This window comes from Rhineura floridana, chromosome 11 (assembly GCF_030035675.1).
Source record: "Rhineura floridana isolate rRhiFlo1 chromosome 11, rRhiFlo1.hap2, whole genome shotgun sequence".
NCBI classification, from domain to species: domain Eukaryota; kingdom Metazoa; phylum Chordata; class Lepidosauria; order Squamata; family Rhineuridae; genus Rhineura; species Rhineura floridana.
The window spans coordinates 33,095,047-33,112,054 of record NC_084490.1 but is presented as its reverse complement, the minus strand read 5'-3'; the positions used below and the strand labels follow the sequence as shown (position 1 = coordinate 33,112,054).

At 43.5% G+C, this 17,008-nt stretch overlaps 1 protein-coding gene across 1 annotated transcript; it reads left to right on the top strand.

Moving 5' to 3' along the window:
• The first annotated feature begins 5,227 nt into the window (after positions 1–5,227).
• LOC133367832 (olfactory receptor 13A1-like) lies at positions 5,228–6,151 on the top strand. Its single transcript, XM_061591932.1, has one exon. It carries the CDS (start codon positions 5,228–5,230, stop codon positions 6,149–6,151), a length of 924 nt encoding a protein of 307 aa, XP_061447916.1.
• Positions 6,152–17,008: the final 10,857 nt, after the last annotated feature.

Genomic DNA, 17,008 nt, shown 5'->3' with positions numbered 1-17,008 from the left:
GATCTGTTTTACTAAAATAATATCAATGTTGTGGTAAACACTATAGAAACTTTTTGACAGAAGCCAAGTCCTTGGGCTGGATGCAGACTTAAGATAGCTGCATTTACTTCTCATTGAATTTGTGGGACATATTAGTGATGACTAACGTTTCACACTGATTTCAGTGAGACCAAACCTTTGCTACCAGCTTATAATATAAAAATTATCTTTGCAGCTGTAATGGTTTAAATGACTATTAGACTATTGCTGCAGAGGTGGTGGTGTTTCTGCCAGACTGTACAGCCCTGTGACAAGGGGATGTTGCACTGGATTGTACTCTTGAGGTTATTTTTTTTTAAAAAAGTTAACCATTCTGCTAACTATTCCCTCTAAACTCTTCACACTAGTATTAATCATTTTATTTTGGATTCAAAAATTCCTAGAATCATGTTCCAAGCTACACCGAAAAACAAAACAGAACCAAATATTGTGGCTTGGTAGTGTTTGGTATTAACCATTATTATTCAGCAGCTTGTTGACTGCAGTGACCCAGCAGAATCAAAGTGCCCATTCAGAAGTAGAGCAAATAAAAGTCCCAAGATCAGATGTTGTTGGACCCTTGCCATTGACCACGCTAGCTGGAGCTGATGGGACAACATCTGGAGGGCCACCATGCATTAGATGAATGAATATGGAAATTAGAAGTAATGCAGTTAGGGATGTGATATTGCAAATATTGGCAAATATTTAACCGTTACTAGCTGCAGGAATCTCTCCATTAATGTCTATTTTCTTTGAATTGGTTGCAGGAAGCTAAAATGTACTATGTGACTGTAATATGTAGAGCAGTGGTTCCCAACCTGGGGGCCGCGAAGTCTTCACTCCCTCGACACTGTCTGCTTTCCACTGCCACTGCAGATGACACCTCCCCCTTGCTCCAAACAAGAGGGGAGGCCTTTTCTGAAGCTCCAGAGCATCTTTCAGGCACACTAAGGGCAGGCATCTGCCTATAAAATACATGTCAGATGCCAAAGCAGCATTTTAAACTGTTTTATTAAATTATCAGAACTAATGATATATACGTATCCTTATATTTGAGGAGGAGAGGAGATACTGAACAACTGTAGTTCACAATGATATATTTTATCAGAGATTCAAGAATGAAGATAGCAATTCAGGTAACTTGAGCAAAGGTTTTAATAAGAACATGTCAGATAAACCAATGAAAGGCCATATGTCATCATGGCCAGACTTTTTAATCAATGTTGAATCAATCAAGAGAAAAGTTTGACAAGATTCTGTACTTAAGGCACTTTTACCTTTCATTATCCAATGCATTTTGTTGCAGATGTCAGCAAGACTACAGTTTTTGAACGTATTTGGTGAACTTGTAATGACATACTGTTTTGAGCTAAGGTCAGTTCAATAAAAGAAAATGGCCCGGGACCCAATTTTACCCCTCCAACTCTCTCTATCCACATCTTGGGACTCTTTCCAAGCCATTCTTCCTGTCAGGTCAAACCTTCTGTCTCTAGGCCACACCCGTCAATGGTCCTGATTGACAATGTCTTCATATCCTTTTCCATGACTGGAATGTTTCCTTGATCTGTGCTAAGACCTTTTGCTTGCGTGGATAAAGGATGGAAAATTGTGAGTATGGAGGGCTGCATAAACATTTGTATGGGTGGAATGTAGCCTACTGTACAAGGAAAGAGTCACATATTAAACACTATCCAGCCTTTTGTCTCTGGTCCCTACCTACCACTGGAATGTGGTTCCCAGAAGACGGCACACTGGAAAATGCAATTCTTCAGCTGAAAATGTTCCCATCCTCATCTTACCTTGAGGTTGGATGGATTGTTATCACTTAAGAGTACAAAGTTGGGGGTACTGCTTGGCAGTGGCTCCGCTCCTACTTGGTGGGTCGCCACCAGAAAGTAGTGCTTGGGGAACATTGCTTGATGCCCTGTACTCTCCATTGTGGAGTCCTGCAGGGATCAGTACTGATCCCCATGCTTTTCAACATCTACATGAAGCCACTGGGTGTGGTCATCAGGAGTTTTGGGGTGCGTTGCCATCAGTACGCTGATGACACGCAGCTCTATTTGTCCTTTTCATCCTCTTCAGGTGAGGCTGTTAATGTGCTAAACCGCTGCCTGGCCACGATAATGGACTGGATGGGAGCTAACTCCAGACAAGACCGAGACGCTGTTGGTGAGCGCCTTCTCTGCCCAGATGGAGGATGTTCATCCTGTTCTTGATGGGGTTACACTCCCCTTGAAGGAACAGGTGCGTAGCTTGGGGGTTCTTTTTGATCCTTCCTTGTCACTTGAGGCCCAGGTCGTCTCGGTGGCACGGAATGGTTTCTACCATCTTCGCCTGGTAGCCCAGCTACATCCCTATCTGGACAGTGACGACCTCGCCTCAGTTGTTCATGCTCTGGTAACTTCTAGACTGGACTACTGCAATGCGCTCTACGTTGGGCTGCCCTTGAAGACTGTTCGGAAACTACAACTAGTCCAGAATGCAGCGGCCAGATTGTTGACGCGGACCAGAAGGTCCGCTCATATAACACCTGTTCTGGCCCATCTGCACTGGATTCCTGTTTGTTTCCGGGCTAGATTCAAAGTGCTGGTTTTGACCTATAAAGCCCTACACGGCATGGGACCGCAATACCTGGTGGACCGCCTCTCCCAATATGAACCTACCCGGACACTGTGCTCAACATCTAAGGCCCTCCTCCGAGTGCCATCCCATCGAGAAGCTCGGAGGGTGGTGACTAGAACAAGGGCCTTTTCCGTGGTGGCCCCCGAACTGTGGAACAGCCTCCCTGATGAGGTGTGCCTGGCGCCGACGCTACTATCTTTTCGGCACCAGGTGAAAACCTTTTTATACTCCCAGGCATTTTAAAGTGTGTTTTAATAGCATTTTCATCATTATTTGTATTTTGGATGTTGTTTGGTTCTTTTATTGTTTGTTTGTTTTGTTTTCTTGATTTATTGTATTTATTGTATTTATTGTATTTATACATTGCTTGTTTTTTATCTTTTTGTACACCGCCCAGAGAGCCTTCAGGCTTAGGGCGGTATATAAATTAAATAAAATAAATAAATAAATAAATAAATTAGTCCCTGCTTGTTGTTGTTATGTGCCTTCATGTCGATTACGACTTATGGCGACCATATGAATCAGCAACCTCCATTGAGGCCTTTCTCTCTTTTTGACTAGAGGTATTGTCTTTTTGCATTCTTCCTTGATAACGTCTCTGCCTTCACTCCATAGTTTTTCTTCTTCTCTGTCAACTAAGTTTAAAGCCTCAAATCTGTTCCTTACAGTAGGGCCGCATTCATATGGCAGGTTAGGTCCCAGGACCCCTGCCGAAAAGCAAAAACCACTGAAAAGCAGATGAGCTGTAGTGCGGGTGTCTGGAACCTAACCCACTGATCGTGCCGGAGGAGAAGCACTACAGCTGAACTTCTGCTCCTCCAGCACGATCAGTTCGAGTGTGGGAGTCTGATTGTGCCAGAAGAGATCAGCTGTAATGCTCTACAGCTGATCTTCCCTTCCTCCAGCGAGATCAGCTGGAGCATGGGGAGATCCAGCCCCCCTCCAGATGATCTCCCCGCTGGCACTGTATTCACGGTATGCCATAAAGCAGGGCACCAATAAGCAGGGCCCTACTGTATTTGATCTTTATATTCTTCTGGTTTGTTACTGAAATTGTATTTTGGCATTATGATTGCTTTCTTTTCCTTTTTTAGCTTAGATACCAAAAACAGTAAGATAGAGATAGTCCATCTTTAAGAGAATGGAAAAGCAATATATTGCACAATAAATCATCATTATTAATATTAATATAAAATCATTAATATTATTGCTCTTACTATTACCATTATTGTTACTTAACTTTTGGGACATGGGCAGGAAACAAAGTTAACTAATAATAATGGTGATAGTAAGAGCAATAATATTCCACAGGAACCCTGGGTGGCAAAGTAGAAACTCCTAATAAAAAGCCTTGAAAGGGGAATGTTATATTTAAAAAAGTTTCATTGGAATAGCAGAATAAGTTTAAACAGTATTGAAATCTGACAAGTCAATATCAGTTTCTAGAAATAAGCTGTTAGAAGTTGTAGAATAAAGTTGAATAAAAAAGAATTGGACTATATTAATTATATTTAGATGATGTAGTAACATAACTACTTTGTGTTTCTTTTGATTTGTTTAAATTACTATTACATCATGTAAATGTAACTATGATTTGTTTTCAATCCCTCTGTATTTCATCTGAGGTGGTTTTTGTTCTAATCTATTTCATTAATAAAACTTTTAAAAACTGGTTTAACCAGAACACATGGTGAAATGAACCTGTTTACAGGGAAATAATGTAAGATATCAACTCAGCTAGTGCACTGCTATGCAGGTTTTCCTTGAAACAAGTCACACCATCTTCAATTGAGCTTACTCCATAGTGAGCTACTGGAAACAAATGATTATGCATGATGAATTAGTCCTTTAAGGATTTATATCCATATAAACATTCAGAGGGTTCTGCACATGATCAGTTTTCCCTAAGTAGATTGATATAGCTGCCTGTGCAAAGTGTAATTGTTAGTTTATTTTAAATTACAGACATTTCATTACATTTTCAGTCAGTTATGGTGAATTAACAAGATCATAGACAAACATTCTGACCACAGAGACTTTCCAAACTGGGGGAAAATATCAGTGTGTCTTAACAAATGCTCACATTTACCTACAAACGATGTAAACCAGGTTAAACATTAGATCACCCCAGAAATCATTTCTGGTACTCATCCTCATCAAGGAATGGCAAATGTAAGAAAGGATTGATCATGGTGCTCTTTTGACAGGTCCTGGGTCCCTGCTTACATGGGAACCCCATGTGTCTTTTCTTGGGGGGGGGTAGGCCTGACTATCTTGGGATTGTTTGATGTCAATGGGACTTATATCTAACTAACTGTGCATGGAATTGTATCTCAGGGTCAACATTTTCTGAGATTTCAGACTGGTTTCCCATAATCTTGCAAATGACTGAAGAAGTCAAACAGATGCCAATTTTCTGCATTTTGAACAGAAAGAGAGAAAGGGATAGAAGGAAAGAGTGAATGAAAGAGAAAGGCATGAGCTTTGTATGAATTATGATAATTAATTCAACTTACAATACAAATTATCTGTTTAGGACACTGACATCAGAGATATTGAAATAAAGAACCAGTCTACTACTATGGAGTTTACACTGACCGGTCTCACAAACTCTGCAGAATTAGAGACACTTCTCTTCGTGGTATTTGCATTCATCTATGCTACTGCTTTAGCTAGTAACCTCCTCCTCATCTTTACCATATGCACTTCCAGGAAACTCCACACTCCCATGTACTTCCTGCTCATCAATTTGTCCTTAGTGAATCTGTTTTCCATCTCAATTACAACTCCAAAATTGCTCCAGACTCTTTGGACCCACAGAAAGACCATCTCTTTTTATGGTTGCATTACACAGGTATTTTTATTCATATGGAGCTTGGGAACAGAGCTTTTAATCCTCTCATTTATGGCTTTTGACCGTTATGCTGCTATTTGCCATCCTTTGCAGTACGCAGTCATCATGAGGAAGGAAGTGTGTGTTGGCATAGCCAGTGGACTGTGGCTTGCTGGGATGGTCGATTCTGCTGTTCATGCTGGAAATATGTTGAAGCTTTCCTTCTGCAAGTCTAACATAATTGAACATTTCTACTGTGATCTTCCCCCACTTTTAAAGCTCTCATGCTCTGACACCAACCTGAATGAGATGATGATTTTTGTGGCAGATGTGATTTATGCGGGTTGTAGCTGTGGGTTAACGTTAACATCTTACTGCTTCATCCTGAGAGCTATCTTCAGAATTCGTTCCACTGAAGGGAAGATGAAAGCTTTCTCCACATGTTCCTCCCATCTCACTGTAGTCAGTTTTTTCTTCTTTTCAGTCTTTTACACATATATAAGGCCCAGCTCAGACAACTCTCTAGACCAAAACAAATATCTTTCTCTCCTTTTTACAGTGGTAACGCCAGTTGTTAATCCACTCATATATTCTCTGAGAAACAAAGACGTAAAAGAGGCACTTAAGACAATTACTAGAAGATTCAGACTGCTCCAAAGACCTGAAGTTTGATCTTCAAAGGTCTTTTATATCAATGCTGCTGCTGCTCTGTTGCTGCTGCTGCTGTTAAGGAGAGGAGCTGAACAAGAGAAAAGTTGGCAGAAGTAAACTGTTGGATTATTCAAGTGCACCAAATTTGCTCCATATGATTGGAAATTGTGGAACATAAAATGCAGGCTTCCTTCAATCTGTATGCATAATAGCATTTCATTGAAAATACATCCAAGTGGATCCTAAAACCTTCCTCTTCATTACTGGCTTGTATTTGGAAGAGAAAACCATGTGGCTCAATAGACACAGGAGTTCTTCAGAAGTAATGCTGTGGTTGCCACAAAGAGGTGTTTCCTGCATGTATCCTATGTCTAAGGGCCCTGACTAGGTTTATCATGTTCTTTCCCAAGCCTGGGGCCTATAAATGCTCTGAGGCATGATTGAAGCCATCATATTTCCAACCACATTATTTCCTGACTTGTACCTTGACTCCACATCATGTTGGAAAGTAATCTTGCCGCTCTCAGGAAGTAGATGGCGTAGAAGCCTGAGTGACTGTATGACAGAGAAGCAAGTGGAGACAGTTTCATTTATAAGCTGTCATTTGTCTTGAGATGTGACTGATCATGCCCTCTTTATTTATTTTCCCTCTTGTCATGGTCATAAACATGTGTAGTGCTCCCAAAAGCCAGATTCTGATAACCGCTCCTATTAAACTTCCACATTGTCTTTTCTTGTACTCCATGTTGAAAATGCAGCCTTGATACATGTCAGGGGTCACTGATGTTGCAGGCACACATGCACCTGCAGACGCCTTCTTTGCAACCACAGAGTCCCCTCCCCCTGCTGAACTTAGGCTTCAAAGAAGCATTCTATCATATCCAATAAAAGAGTGCATTGTGTGCTTGATTGCAGTGTGTGTGTGGTAGACGTGACAGTTTCTCCAGTTTGCAAATATGTCCATGGACCCAAAAACATGGCTACCTCCTACTGCATGCTGAGGGAGAGCAGCCCCACACCATGCATTTAAAGCACATGACTTCTCTCAAAAATCATGGGAACTAGTTTGTTCAGAGTGCTGGGAATTTGTAGTTCTGTGAAGGGAAAATCATAGTTCCCAAGGTTCTTTGGGGGAAGCCTTGGGCTTTAAATGTGTTAGATGTGATTTAAATGCATAGTGTGGATCAGACCACAGAGGAGGAAAAAGGGATGGAGACAGACATTGGCGGAACGGAGATAGATGAATCAACTAAATATGTATCTTGAAAAATTATTCAGCAACAAACTATCTGTCTAGCTCACTGGATGAAGCCCACTGAAATAAAGAACCAGTCAGACATTTTCCTGCTGATTGATTTAACAACTCCCCTGAACTGTAGACTCTTCTCATTCCTTTACTCTTATTCATATGTGCTAAAGCATTGGCAGGGAACTTCCTCCTCATTTCTACCATATGTACTTTCAGAAAAATCCACACTCTCACGTACTTCCTGCTTATCAACTTTTCCTTGGTGAATGTATTCTCCATCTCAGCTACAATTCCTCAATTGCTCCACACTCTTTGGACCCACAGAGAGACCATCTCTTTTTATGGATGCATTACTCAATTCATTTGTTCAAATGGCTATTGGTAACAGAACTTCAGATTCTCATATGTATGGCTTTTGACTGCTGTGCTGCTATCTGACAACCTTTATGGTATACAAACATCATGAGGAAGGAAGTATATGTTAGCATAGGCACTGGAGTGTGGGTCATAGCGATGGTCAATTCTGCAGTTCATGCTGGACTTGTGCTGCAACTGTGGGCTGGTTAACATTGAGTTTTAGTGTGAGTCTGGTGCTACTTGCATCCTCATTAAATTTTCATGGTTGGCATGCAATCAGCAGCTATCACACAGTTTGCCTGCATCAAGCCAATCAAATTATAATCCAAAAAAGGAAGGAAATCCATCTCCGGTTTGTATCTCTAGGGCTTGCAGACACTTTACTCCGATTAGGGTTGCCAGGTTCATGACCTGAGACTGACCCTGTATCTTTAGAAGAAGGGAAAGCCAGACAACTGCAGGTGTTCTTGCAACACTGTAATGGGAAAATCCACAAGGTGGAATTCTCCCTTCCCCCTGCACAACTTTTAAAGATACAGAAGACCTCTTGGAAGCTGGGCCTGGCAACTTTGTTCCTAAAAGTGGAAAGAAACTCAAGGGCTAAAGTCACTATGAAATGTATCTATGTATTTTACTTCCAACATTTATATACCACTTTGTTTTAAAAACCTCAAGGCAGTTTACAAAATGAATTAAAACAATAAAACTATTGGCAAAAAACAGGTAAAAATTGATATTTATAAACATTCCAAATAATAAAACCAACCATGTGTTAAACATAGATAAAATACATAATAGCTTCTACATGCCTAGGTTGGTTTGACTAAACAAAAGAAATGTTTTTAGAAGGTGTCAAAAAAGCTATAATGAAGGTGCCTGTCTATTATCAATTGGCAGGAAGTTCCAAAGCATAGGCGCTGTCTGTGATGTTCCTGCTTGTATTGTAAATATGGTAAGTGCCGGTTATATAGAAGACATATGTAAGTGGAGTGAAAGAGGAGGGGGAGTACATGAGCAGTAGAATGCTGGATGATTGGCTGAGTGTTTGAATGGCTGGGATTATAAATGGAAGAATGACATTTGAATCAGGGTGGTGGATGTTGGAGGTTTAGAGAGGTGTTTGGAGGTTGGTGTTGTTGAGAGTGAGTCAGAGTTCTGAGGCAATTAATGAGAAGTAAAGTACATGTCAGAATATAGATGAAACCATACGCTTGTAAACAAAGTCTTAAGTAATCTTGTTATTTCTAATACTTAATAAATATTTATTGGTTAAACAAAAGCCTGATTCCTTTAGCTGGGAAACACAAACTAGGGGGGGATAGCAAGTAACCAAGGCTGAACAGTTGTATCAAATGGTGGCAGTGGCGGAGCAGAGGAAATTGTATCCAGTACCACAGAGGAAACCCAGGGCTGTAAGCTTCAGAATCAAGGGGCTGCAGGGGTTTTTAGAAATTACCTATACCCAGTGATACAAGGTATCGGAATAGCCAGGCAGAGACTAGGCACAGTCTATTGGCTAAAGGGTTACAGAGTGTCGGGTAGTGTGGCCTAGCAGGGGGATCTGTTGAGATCTGTGCTAGAGCTGTAAAGGGTAAGAAGGAAACCTGATGTTCCTGTCTGCTGGTAGCCAGAAGTGAGAGCTTCACAGGTGGTGCTGGGGAAGGACGTCACACTGTCACACTATTGATTTCTTACAAGAGCAGAACAAGTACTGTCATCCAGTGTTAGGAGACAGAACTGTACATCTTCAAATTGGGTGGGTGGGGAGGGGGATATCAATTTGTTTGGACACTTGCCCAAAGAAAGTAACACCTCCCTGCAGATAGATTAGCACATCAGGAAGTTTCTAATGCATTTCATGATTCTGGGTTTCTGTCTGCAGGGAACTTTTAATGGAAAGGGTCATTTGGAGATGTGATTTTGCCACACACCTTCTGAAGGAGTTCACTCCATTTCTACCACTTCAGAACTAAACATAAGAACAAAATCACAGTAGAAAACATAAAGAAGGAGGCTCAATGAATGTAGGATGAATCAGGAAAAGGCAAAACTAAAAATCAAAAGTGCTAGGAAGTCATCAAGAGAGAAGATAGTCAGGTACAAAGCGCTGACCACCCTCCTCAATCTATCCACCCTTTTGTCTTCACAATCTAGCATTCCCACCACTATCACATTGCTGCTTCTCGATTATTGTTATTTTTACAAAGCTCAGCATGTTGGCTAAGGCTGGGGTCCACATACTGCAGCTGAAATGTATTTATTTATTTATTATTGCATTTATTTCCCACATTTCCTCAAAGTTGCTCAAGGTGGTGCATATGGTCCCCCCCATTCCATTTTATCCTTACACCAACCCTGTAAGAAAGGTCAGGCTGAGAGACTGTCTGGTCCAAGGTCACCCAGTGGGCTTCATGGCTGGCTGGAAATTTGAACCTGGATCTTAGTCGAACACTGTAACCCACTGATGTTGGGAGACAGGACTGTATATCTTCAGAGTGTGTGGAAGGGATTCCGATTTGATTGGACCTTTGCATAAAGAAACACCTCCCTGTCTGCAGGGAGATTTTTATGGAAAGGTTTATTTGGTGATGTGATTTTGTCATGCACCATATTTTCAATTCACAGAGACTAATATTACACTGGGGGGGTTCACAATTTTTTTTGAGCTTACAAGGGGGGTCCTGTAATCATAAAGGTTGGGAACCATTGCACTACAATAAATTTTACTCAGCACCAGAGTATGAAGAAAGAGGTCTGAAGCAACAAGGCTGAGGCCTGTAAAGGCCTAGGCCTTCCCTATACATTCAGCAAGCTTTTGGGACTACTGATAGTCCTGGGACTACTGATAGTCCCACGAGAACTGTAATGTGAGTGAGAAGATTATTTCCCACCTGTTCCTATCTGGGGCTGCATGCTGCCCAACAACAATACCCCACAATTACAGCATGGGGTTAGGTTTTCCTGACATCTCCTGGTAGGGCAGGAAAAATCCGTGTCTGAAACCATTGAGAGTTACTGCCAGTCAGTGGAGATAATAATGAGCTAATTGGACCAATGGTATGGAACTGTAAGACAGTTCAGATGTTGTTTTACTAAATATGTCACACTGATTGCTCTTTTATTCCCCCATATTATTCTCCATGTCATTCAGTGTACTAGGCTGAACCCTGCGGAACTTCCCCCCCAATAAAAATTAGACTGGCACCCTCCCTGGACGTTAGGCACATCGCAGAGCTTGGAAAAGTTACTTTTTTGAACTACAACTCCCATCAGCCCAAACCAGTGGCCATGGTGGCTGGTGCTGATGGGAGTTGTAGTTTAAAAAAGTAACTTTTCCAAGCTCTAGCACATGACTAAGACTTTCTTGTTCCAGAAGGCATTTTAAGATAGTGTTTGGTTTTATGGTGTTTTTATTATTTTATTTTGTGTATAGCTCATTTTTAGGTGCACCGCTTAGAAAAGTGAAGGATTAAGTTGTATATAAATGTTGTATATAAATGTAATACATAAGTAAATGTCATCTATTGTCATTTGTTCACCTTCACCCTCTTTACAATTCTTTATTTCATTTCAGTGTTGAGCTGCTGAGCTTTTTAAAAAAAGATCAAGAAGCAACAATGTGGTGGTGATGGGGATGCTATATTGTGCACTGCAGACAACAGGATAGATGGATTAAGTTGGACTGTTAGTGCTTTTAGGTCTGGGAATGATCATCAGAACTGATGACTTGGTTAGCAAGCATTTGGGGAATGAGAGCAGAGCAGAAGTCAGATCAGTTCTTGTTCAAAAATGAACTTTGCCTGGTAGCAAATTGTCAACCAGTTCATGTTTCAGAAAAGAGATATTAGGTGCTGATAGGGTCTTGCTCATGTCAGCAATCGTGCCACAGCATTCTGTACTAACTGCAGCCCCCGGGTCAGGTTGTGCTGCATGGGGATTTCTGTGACCTTGGCTGACTGACTGCCAGGATTTTTTTAATTTTGGTTTTTGGTTAGGAATCCTGACTGGTTGTGGGATCACCACCACCTCAGTTCTACCCATTTGGCATCCTTCTTCTTTATATCCTCAAAACAAATAGAATTAATACAATGACCTCTGTGTACATTGCATGTAATATTATACATGTAATATTAAAAGAAAAATCCCTGGATGACAATCTCCTTTAAAATATTTTTCCTTCCGGTAAAGGCTAAATGCATAAGGGCAGGAAGGGACCACTCCTGCTAGCCATGATCCTCAAGCCATGTGTCCCAACAGCACTGTCCTCTGTGCTTGAACATTCAGCACAATGTCTAGAAAGGAAAGCAGGACACATGTAGAGCTTTATGTGTATAGGCTCTCCATTCCAGACATTGCACCAAAAGTGCAGATATTTAGAAGAGTGGCAGCATGGTACACAACATCAGGACGAGAAGCAGATTTCAGTTACCCCTCCACATGCTTCGTTTGTATGTAGGTTAATACACACCAAGGGTGGGGAACATTTTTCAGCCCAAGGGCCACATTCCCTTCTAGGCAACCTTCTGGGTGTCAATTTTCAGGGCTGGTCAGGGCCAAATGGTAAATGTGAATGTTAGTTTTGTGAAGTAGACTAGTTTCTATACACTCACACATCTCTCTAGCCCAGTCTTTCCCAACCAGTTTGCCTCCAGATGTTGTTGGACCACAACTCCCATCTTTCCTGACTATTGGCAATGCTGGCTGAGGCTGATGGGAGTTGTGGTCCAACAACATCTACAGGCACACTGGTGGGGAAAGGCTGCTCTATACCCTCCCTCCAGACAAGCAAGAAGTAGTGTTAGAGTTCAAGGACATGCTCAAGTCAGGCAAAAACACTCAAGGGGGGTTGTAAAGCTGAGGTTGGGGGTGATTGTACAGTATATGTGGCCTGGGGAGAGATCCAAATGAGGCCTTGGAGGGCCAATCTTTCCTCTGGGACTGAGGTTCCTCATCCCTGACATATAGGAAACTGTCTTATACCAGGCAAAATCATTTCTTCATCTAGCCCAGTATTCTCTACACTGGCTGGTAATGGGTTTCTAGAAGAGGCCTCTCCGATTATCTCCTGTGTGTGCTGGCAAGCTGCAATCCATGCTCCCACACTAGACATAGGCTGTCCATGCTGAGTTCTCATCCAAACCATCCCCTGCACCATCCTACAGTTATTTACATCAGGGTGTTCCCACTTGATCTTGTCGTGTACCAATTGACTATACCTGTGTTCAGCTGCTCATGAGAAAGAGTCTACATGTGTTGATTTCAAAGATCACCCTGAAAAAAGTGATTTGCTCATGTGCCGATTTGCTCCAACGTTCTCTCCGGTAGCTTTGACCATGTGCACCTTTCTCCCCAAGGACAACCTCTCCATATCACTCTGCTATTCACCACAGCAACTGCTGACAACTAGAAATGGGATCAAGTGGATGTGTCAATTGAAGGATACCTGGGTTAGGGAAGTTAAGCAGAGTGTAGAGAGAGGGATAGAGCTAGGATAATGAAGTTGATGGGTCAGCTTGGGGGTAGGAAATAAGAAAGAGTAAAGGAACAGAATGGTGGTGGTGGGGATGCTATGAGTTTGAAGGAGAGCTTCTGCATGCTGGCACTTTGGGGCTGGGAAATGAGTGAGCTTGAGGGAAGGCAGGAGAAGACAGAAACTGGAGCACTAGCAAAGGGGAAAAGACTGGGAATCTGAAGTACAGTTTTTATGTGACAACATCTAAGAGTTTGCAGTACAATCCTAGCCATGTCTGCTCACTAGATTTGGTTTCCTGGTTCCTGTTCCCTTCCCTCAAGCAGGCACCTCATCATCTCTGAGTCCACAAGGGATGACACACCCAAGCTCCATTTCAGACATGTAGTTTTTCTTCTTCTTTTTCTCTCTTCTCTAGCTCTTTTCCTCACCTCCTCTCAAGCTCACATGTCAACTCTGATGTTTCAGTATCCTAGCTTTATCCTTTCCCTCTCTAACTGTCCCTCATAGTTGGTGTGCCCATTTAATCTCCTTTCTGGTTGGCAGTATCTGCTGAATAGTGACTCGGAGCGGCTGCTCCTGGGCACAAGACTGCACACAGAGCCGCATGGAGAGCGTGCAAGGACAGACCAACGCATGAGCGAAACAGGGATTAGCTACAAGTGGTGTTTTTTAAAATGAATACATGTACATAATAATAATATAATAATAATAAATTTTATTTGTGAGTCACCTATCAGTCCGAGTTAACGGACACTCTAGGCGATGTACAACAATATAAAATACATATACAAGTTAAAACCACAATCATCAATTCATCTAAAACATCCTTCAATTAATAATCATAAAAACTAATCCCCCCCAGAAATCCTATAGGGCTGCCTGAATAGCCAGGACTTTAAGGCTCGGCAAAAACTCATCAGGGAGGAGGCATGTCGAAGATCAAAAGGAAGCAAGTTCCAGAGGGTGGGGGCCACAATCAAAAATGCCCTCTCTCTGGTCCGCACCAGCCTAGCTGTTTTGACTGGTGGGACCAGGAGATGGTCTTGTGAGGCTGATCTTGTCGGGCGCATAATTGGTGATACTGGAGGCATTCCTTCAGATAAACTGGGCCGAAACCGTATAGGGTTTTAAAGGTCAACACCAACACCTTGAATTGGGCCCGGTAAACAACTGGTAATCAGTGTAGGTCTACCATCACTGGAGTAATATGATCCTGGCGGCGGCTATGCTTAATCAAGCGTGCCGCCGCATTCTGTACCAGCTGCAATTTCCGGACCATTTGCAAGGGTAACCCCATGTAGAGCGCATTACAGTAGTCTAAGTGATAGGAGACCAGGGCATGTATCACTCGAGGGAGCAGATGCATAGGAAGGTAGGGTCGCAGCGTCTGTATCAGATCTAATTGATACCAAGCTGCCCAGCTCACTGCCGAAACCTGAGCCTCCATGGACAGCTGGGAGTCAAGAATGACTCTTAGGCTGCAGACCTGGTCCTTCAGGGGTAATCTCACCCCATTAAGCACCAAGTCTATATCTCCTAACCTTCTCTTGTCACCCACAAGCAACACCTCGGTCTTGTCGGGGTTTAGTGTCAGCCTGTTCGCTCCCATCCATCCACTTACGGACTCCAGGCACTTGGACAAGGTATTCACAGCCAACTCTGGTGAGGACTTAAATGAGAGATAGAGCTGAGTGTCATCCAGATATTGGTGACACTGCAGCCCAAAACTCCTGATGATGGCTCCCAGCGGTTTCACATAGATGTTGAATAGCATGGGGGAGAGGATAGAACCCTGTGGCACTCCACAATTGAGAGGCCAAGGGTCTGAAACCTCATCCCCCAATGCCACCCGTTGATGCCTGTCTGAGAGATAGGAACGGAACCACCGTAAAACAGTGCCCCCTATTCCTAATCCCTCCAGGAGATTTAAAAGGATACCATGGTCGATGGTATCGAAAGCCACTGAGAGATCCAGGAGGACGAGGAAGGTATATTCTCCCCTATCCAACGCCCTCCTCATATCATCCACCAGAGCGACCAAGGCTGTTTCAGTTCCATGTCCAGTCTTGAAGCCCGATTGGAATGGATCTAAATAATCTGCTTCATCCAAGTGTGTCTGTAGCTGTTTGGCCACCACTCGCTCAATCACCTTGCCCAAGAATGGTAAATTAGAGACTGGGCAAAAGTTATTCAACTCTTGGGGATCCAAGGAGGACTTTTTCAACATGGGCTTTATCACTGCCTCCTTGAGGGCTGATGGCATTGCACCCTTTTCCAAGGATGCATTTACCACTGCCTTGATCCCTTCGCCCAGCCCCTCTTTGCAGCTCATAACGAGCCACGAAGGGCAAGGATCAAGCAGACAGGTGGTTGGCTTTACAGTAGAGAGCACCTTGTCCACTTCCTCAGAGGGAAGAGGCTGAAACCAATCCCACCAGACCAGAATGCAACTGGCCGACTCTGGCCCACTACTTGTATCCACGGCATATGGAATCATGCTCTTCAGAAGCTCGATTTTATCAGCAAAGTGTTTGGCAAATGTGTCACAGGAGGCTTTAGAATGTTCCATGGGTTCCTGAGCAACTGGACCGACCAGGCTTCGGACCACTTGGAACAACCTCCTGGGACAACACTCTGCTGACGTAATAGAGGCAGCAAAGAATTCCCTCTTTGCTGCCTTTGTTGCCACCTGGTAGGCCGCTATTGCCACTCTAACCAGTGTCCGATCGTCTTCGGCGCGAGATTTCCGCCACCGGCGTTCTAGTCTTCTCACCTCCTGTCTCAGACCCCACAACCGTGGTGTCTACCAGGGTGCTATCTGAGCTCTATTCAGGGGGAGAGGACGTTTTGGAGCCACCCGGTCTACCGCCCTAGTAATCTCCCTGTTCCACTCCATTACCAGGGTTTTGACCGGGCGTCCTTCAGTCAGCTCCAAATCACCCAGCGCATTCAGGAATCCCTTAGGCTCCATCAGGCTTCTGGGGTGGACCATCCTAATAGGTCCTTGTCCCCTGCGGAGGGTGTGCGGCATTGAGAGGTCTATCTTCACCAGATAGTGATCTGACCATGACATGGGGTTAGAAGAAACAGCCCCCATTTTCAGAGCACTTCCCTCCCCTCCCGAGACAAACACAAGGTCAATCGCATGACCGGCTACATGGGTGGGCCCTATATTACTCAGGTGCAGTTCCCAAGAAGTAACGGTTTCAATGAAATCCGAGGGGCTCCCATGAGAGCGGTCTCAGCGTGCACATTGAAGTCCCCCAAAACCAATAGGTTAGGGGAGAACAACCGCACGTCTGAGACCACCTCGAGTACCTCGGTCAGGGAGTCTGTCGTGCAGCGGGGTGGGCGGTACACAAGCAGAATCCCTAAACTGCCCTTTGGGCCCAACCTCCAGTACATACAATCAACAAACTAGGTCTTGTGAAGAGGGGGTCTGGTGAGAACCAAAGACCCTCGATAGATAACTGCCACTCCCCCTCCCCGCCTACCAATCCTTGGCTGCTGTGCATATTGGAAACCGGCCGGACACATGGTCTCAAGTATGGGAGCTGAGGCCTCATCCAGCCAGGTCTCCGTAATACACACCAGGTCTGCGTTCTCATCCATGATCATATCATGGATGAGCGATGTTTTCTGAACCAGAGACCTGGCATTACACAACAGCAGTCGAAGGTTAGATGGAGTCCTGCATCCCCTAGTTAACTTCTGGTTGTGGACAGGCCCAGAACAGGGGATGGATATAACGCATCTATCCCTTGTTCCCCTAAACTGGTGTGGCCTGCCACCCACACCT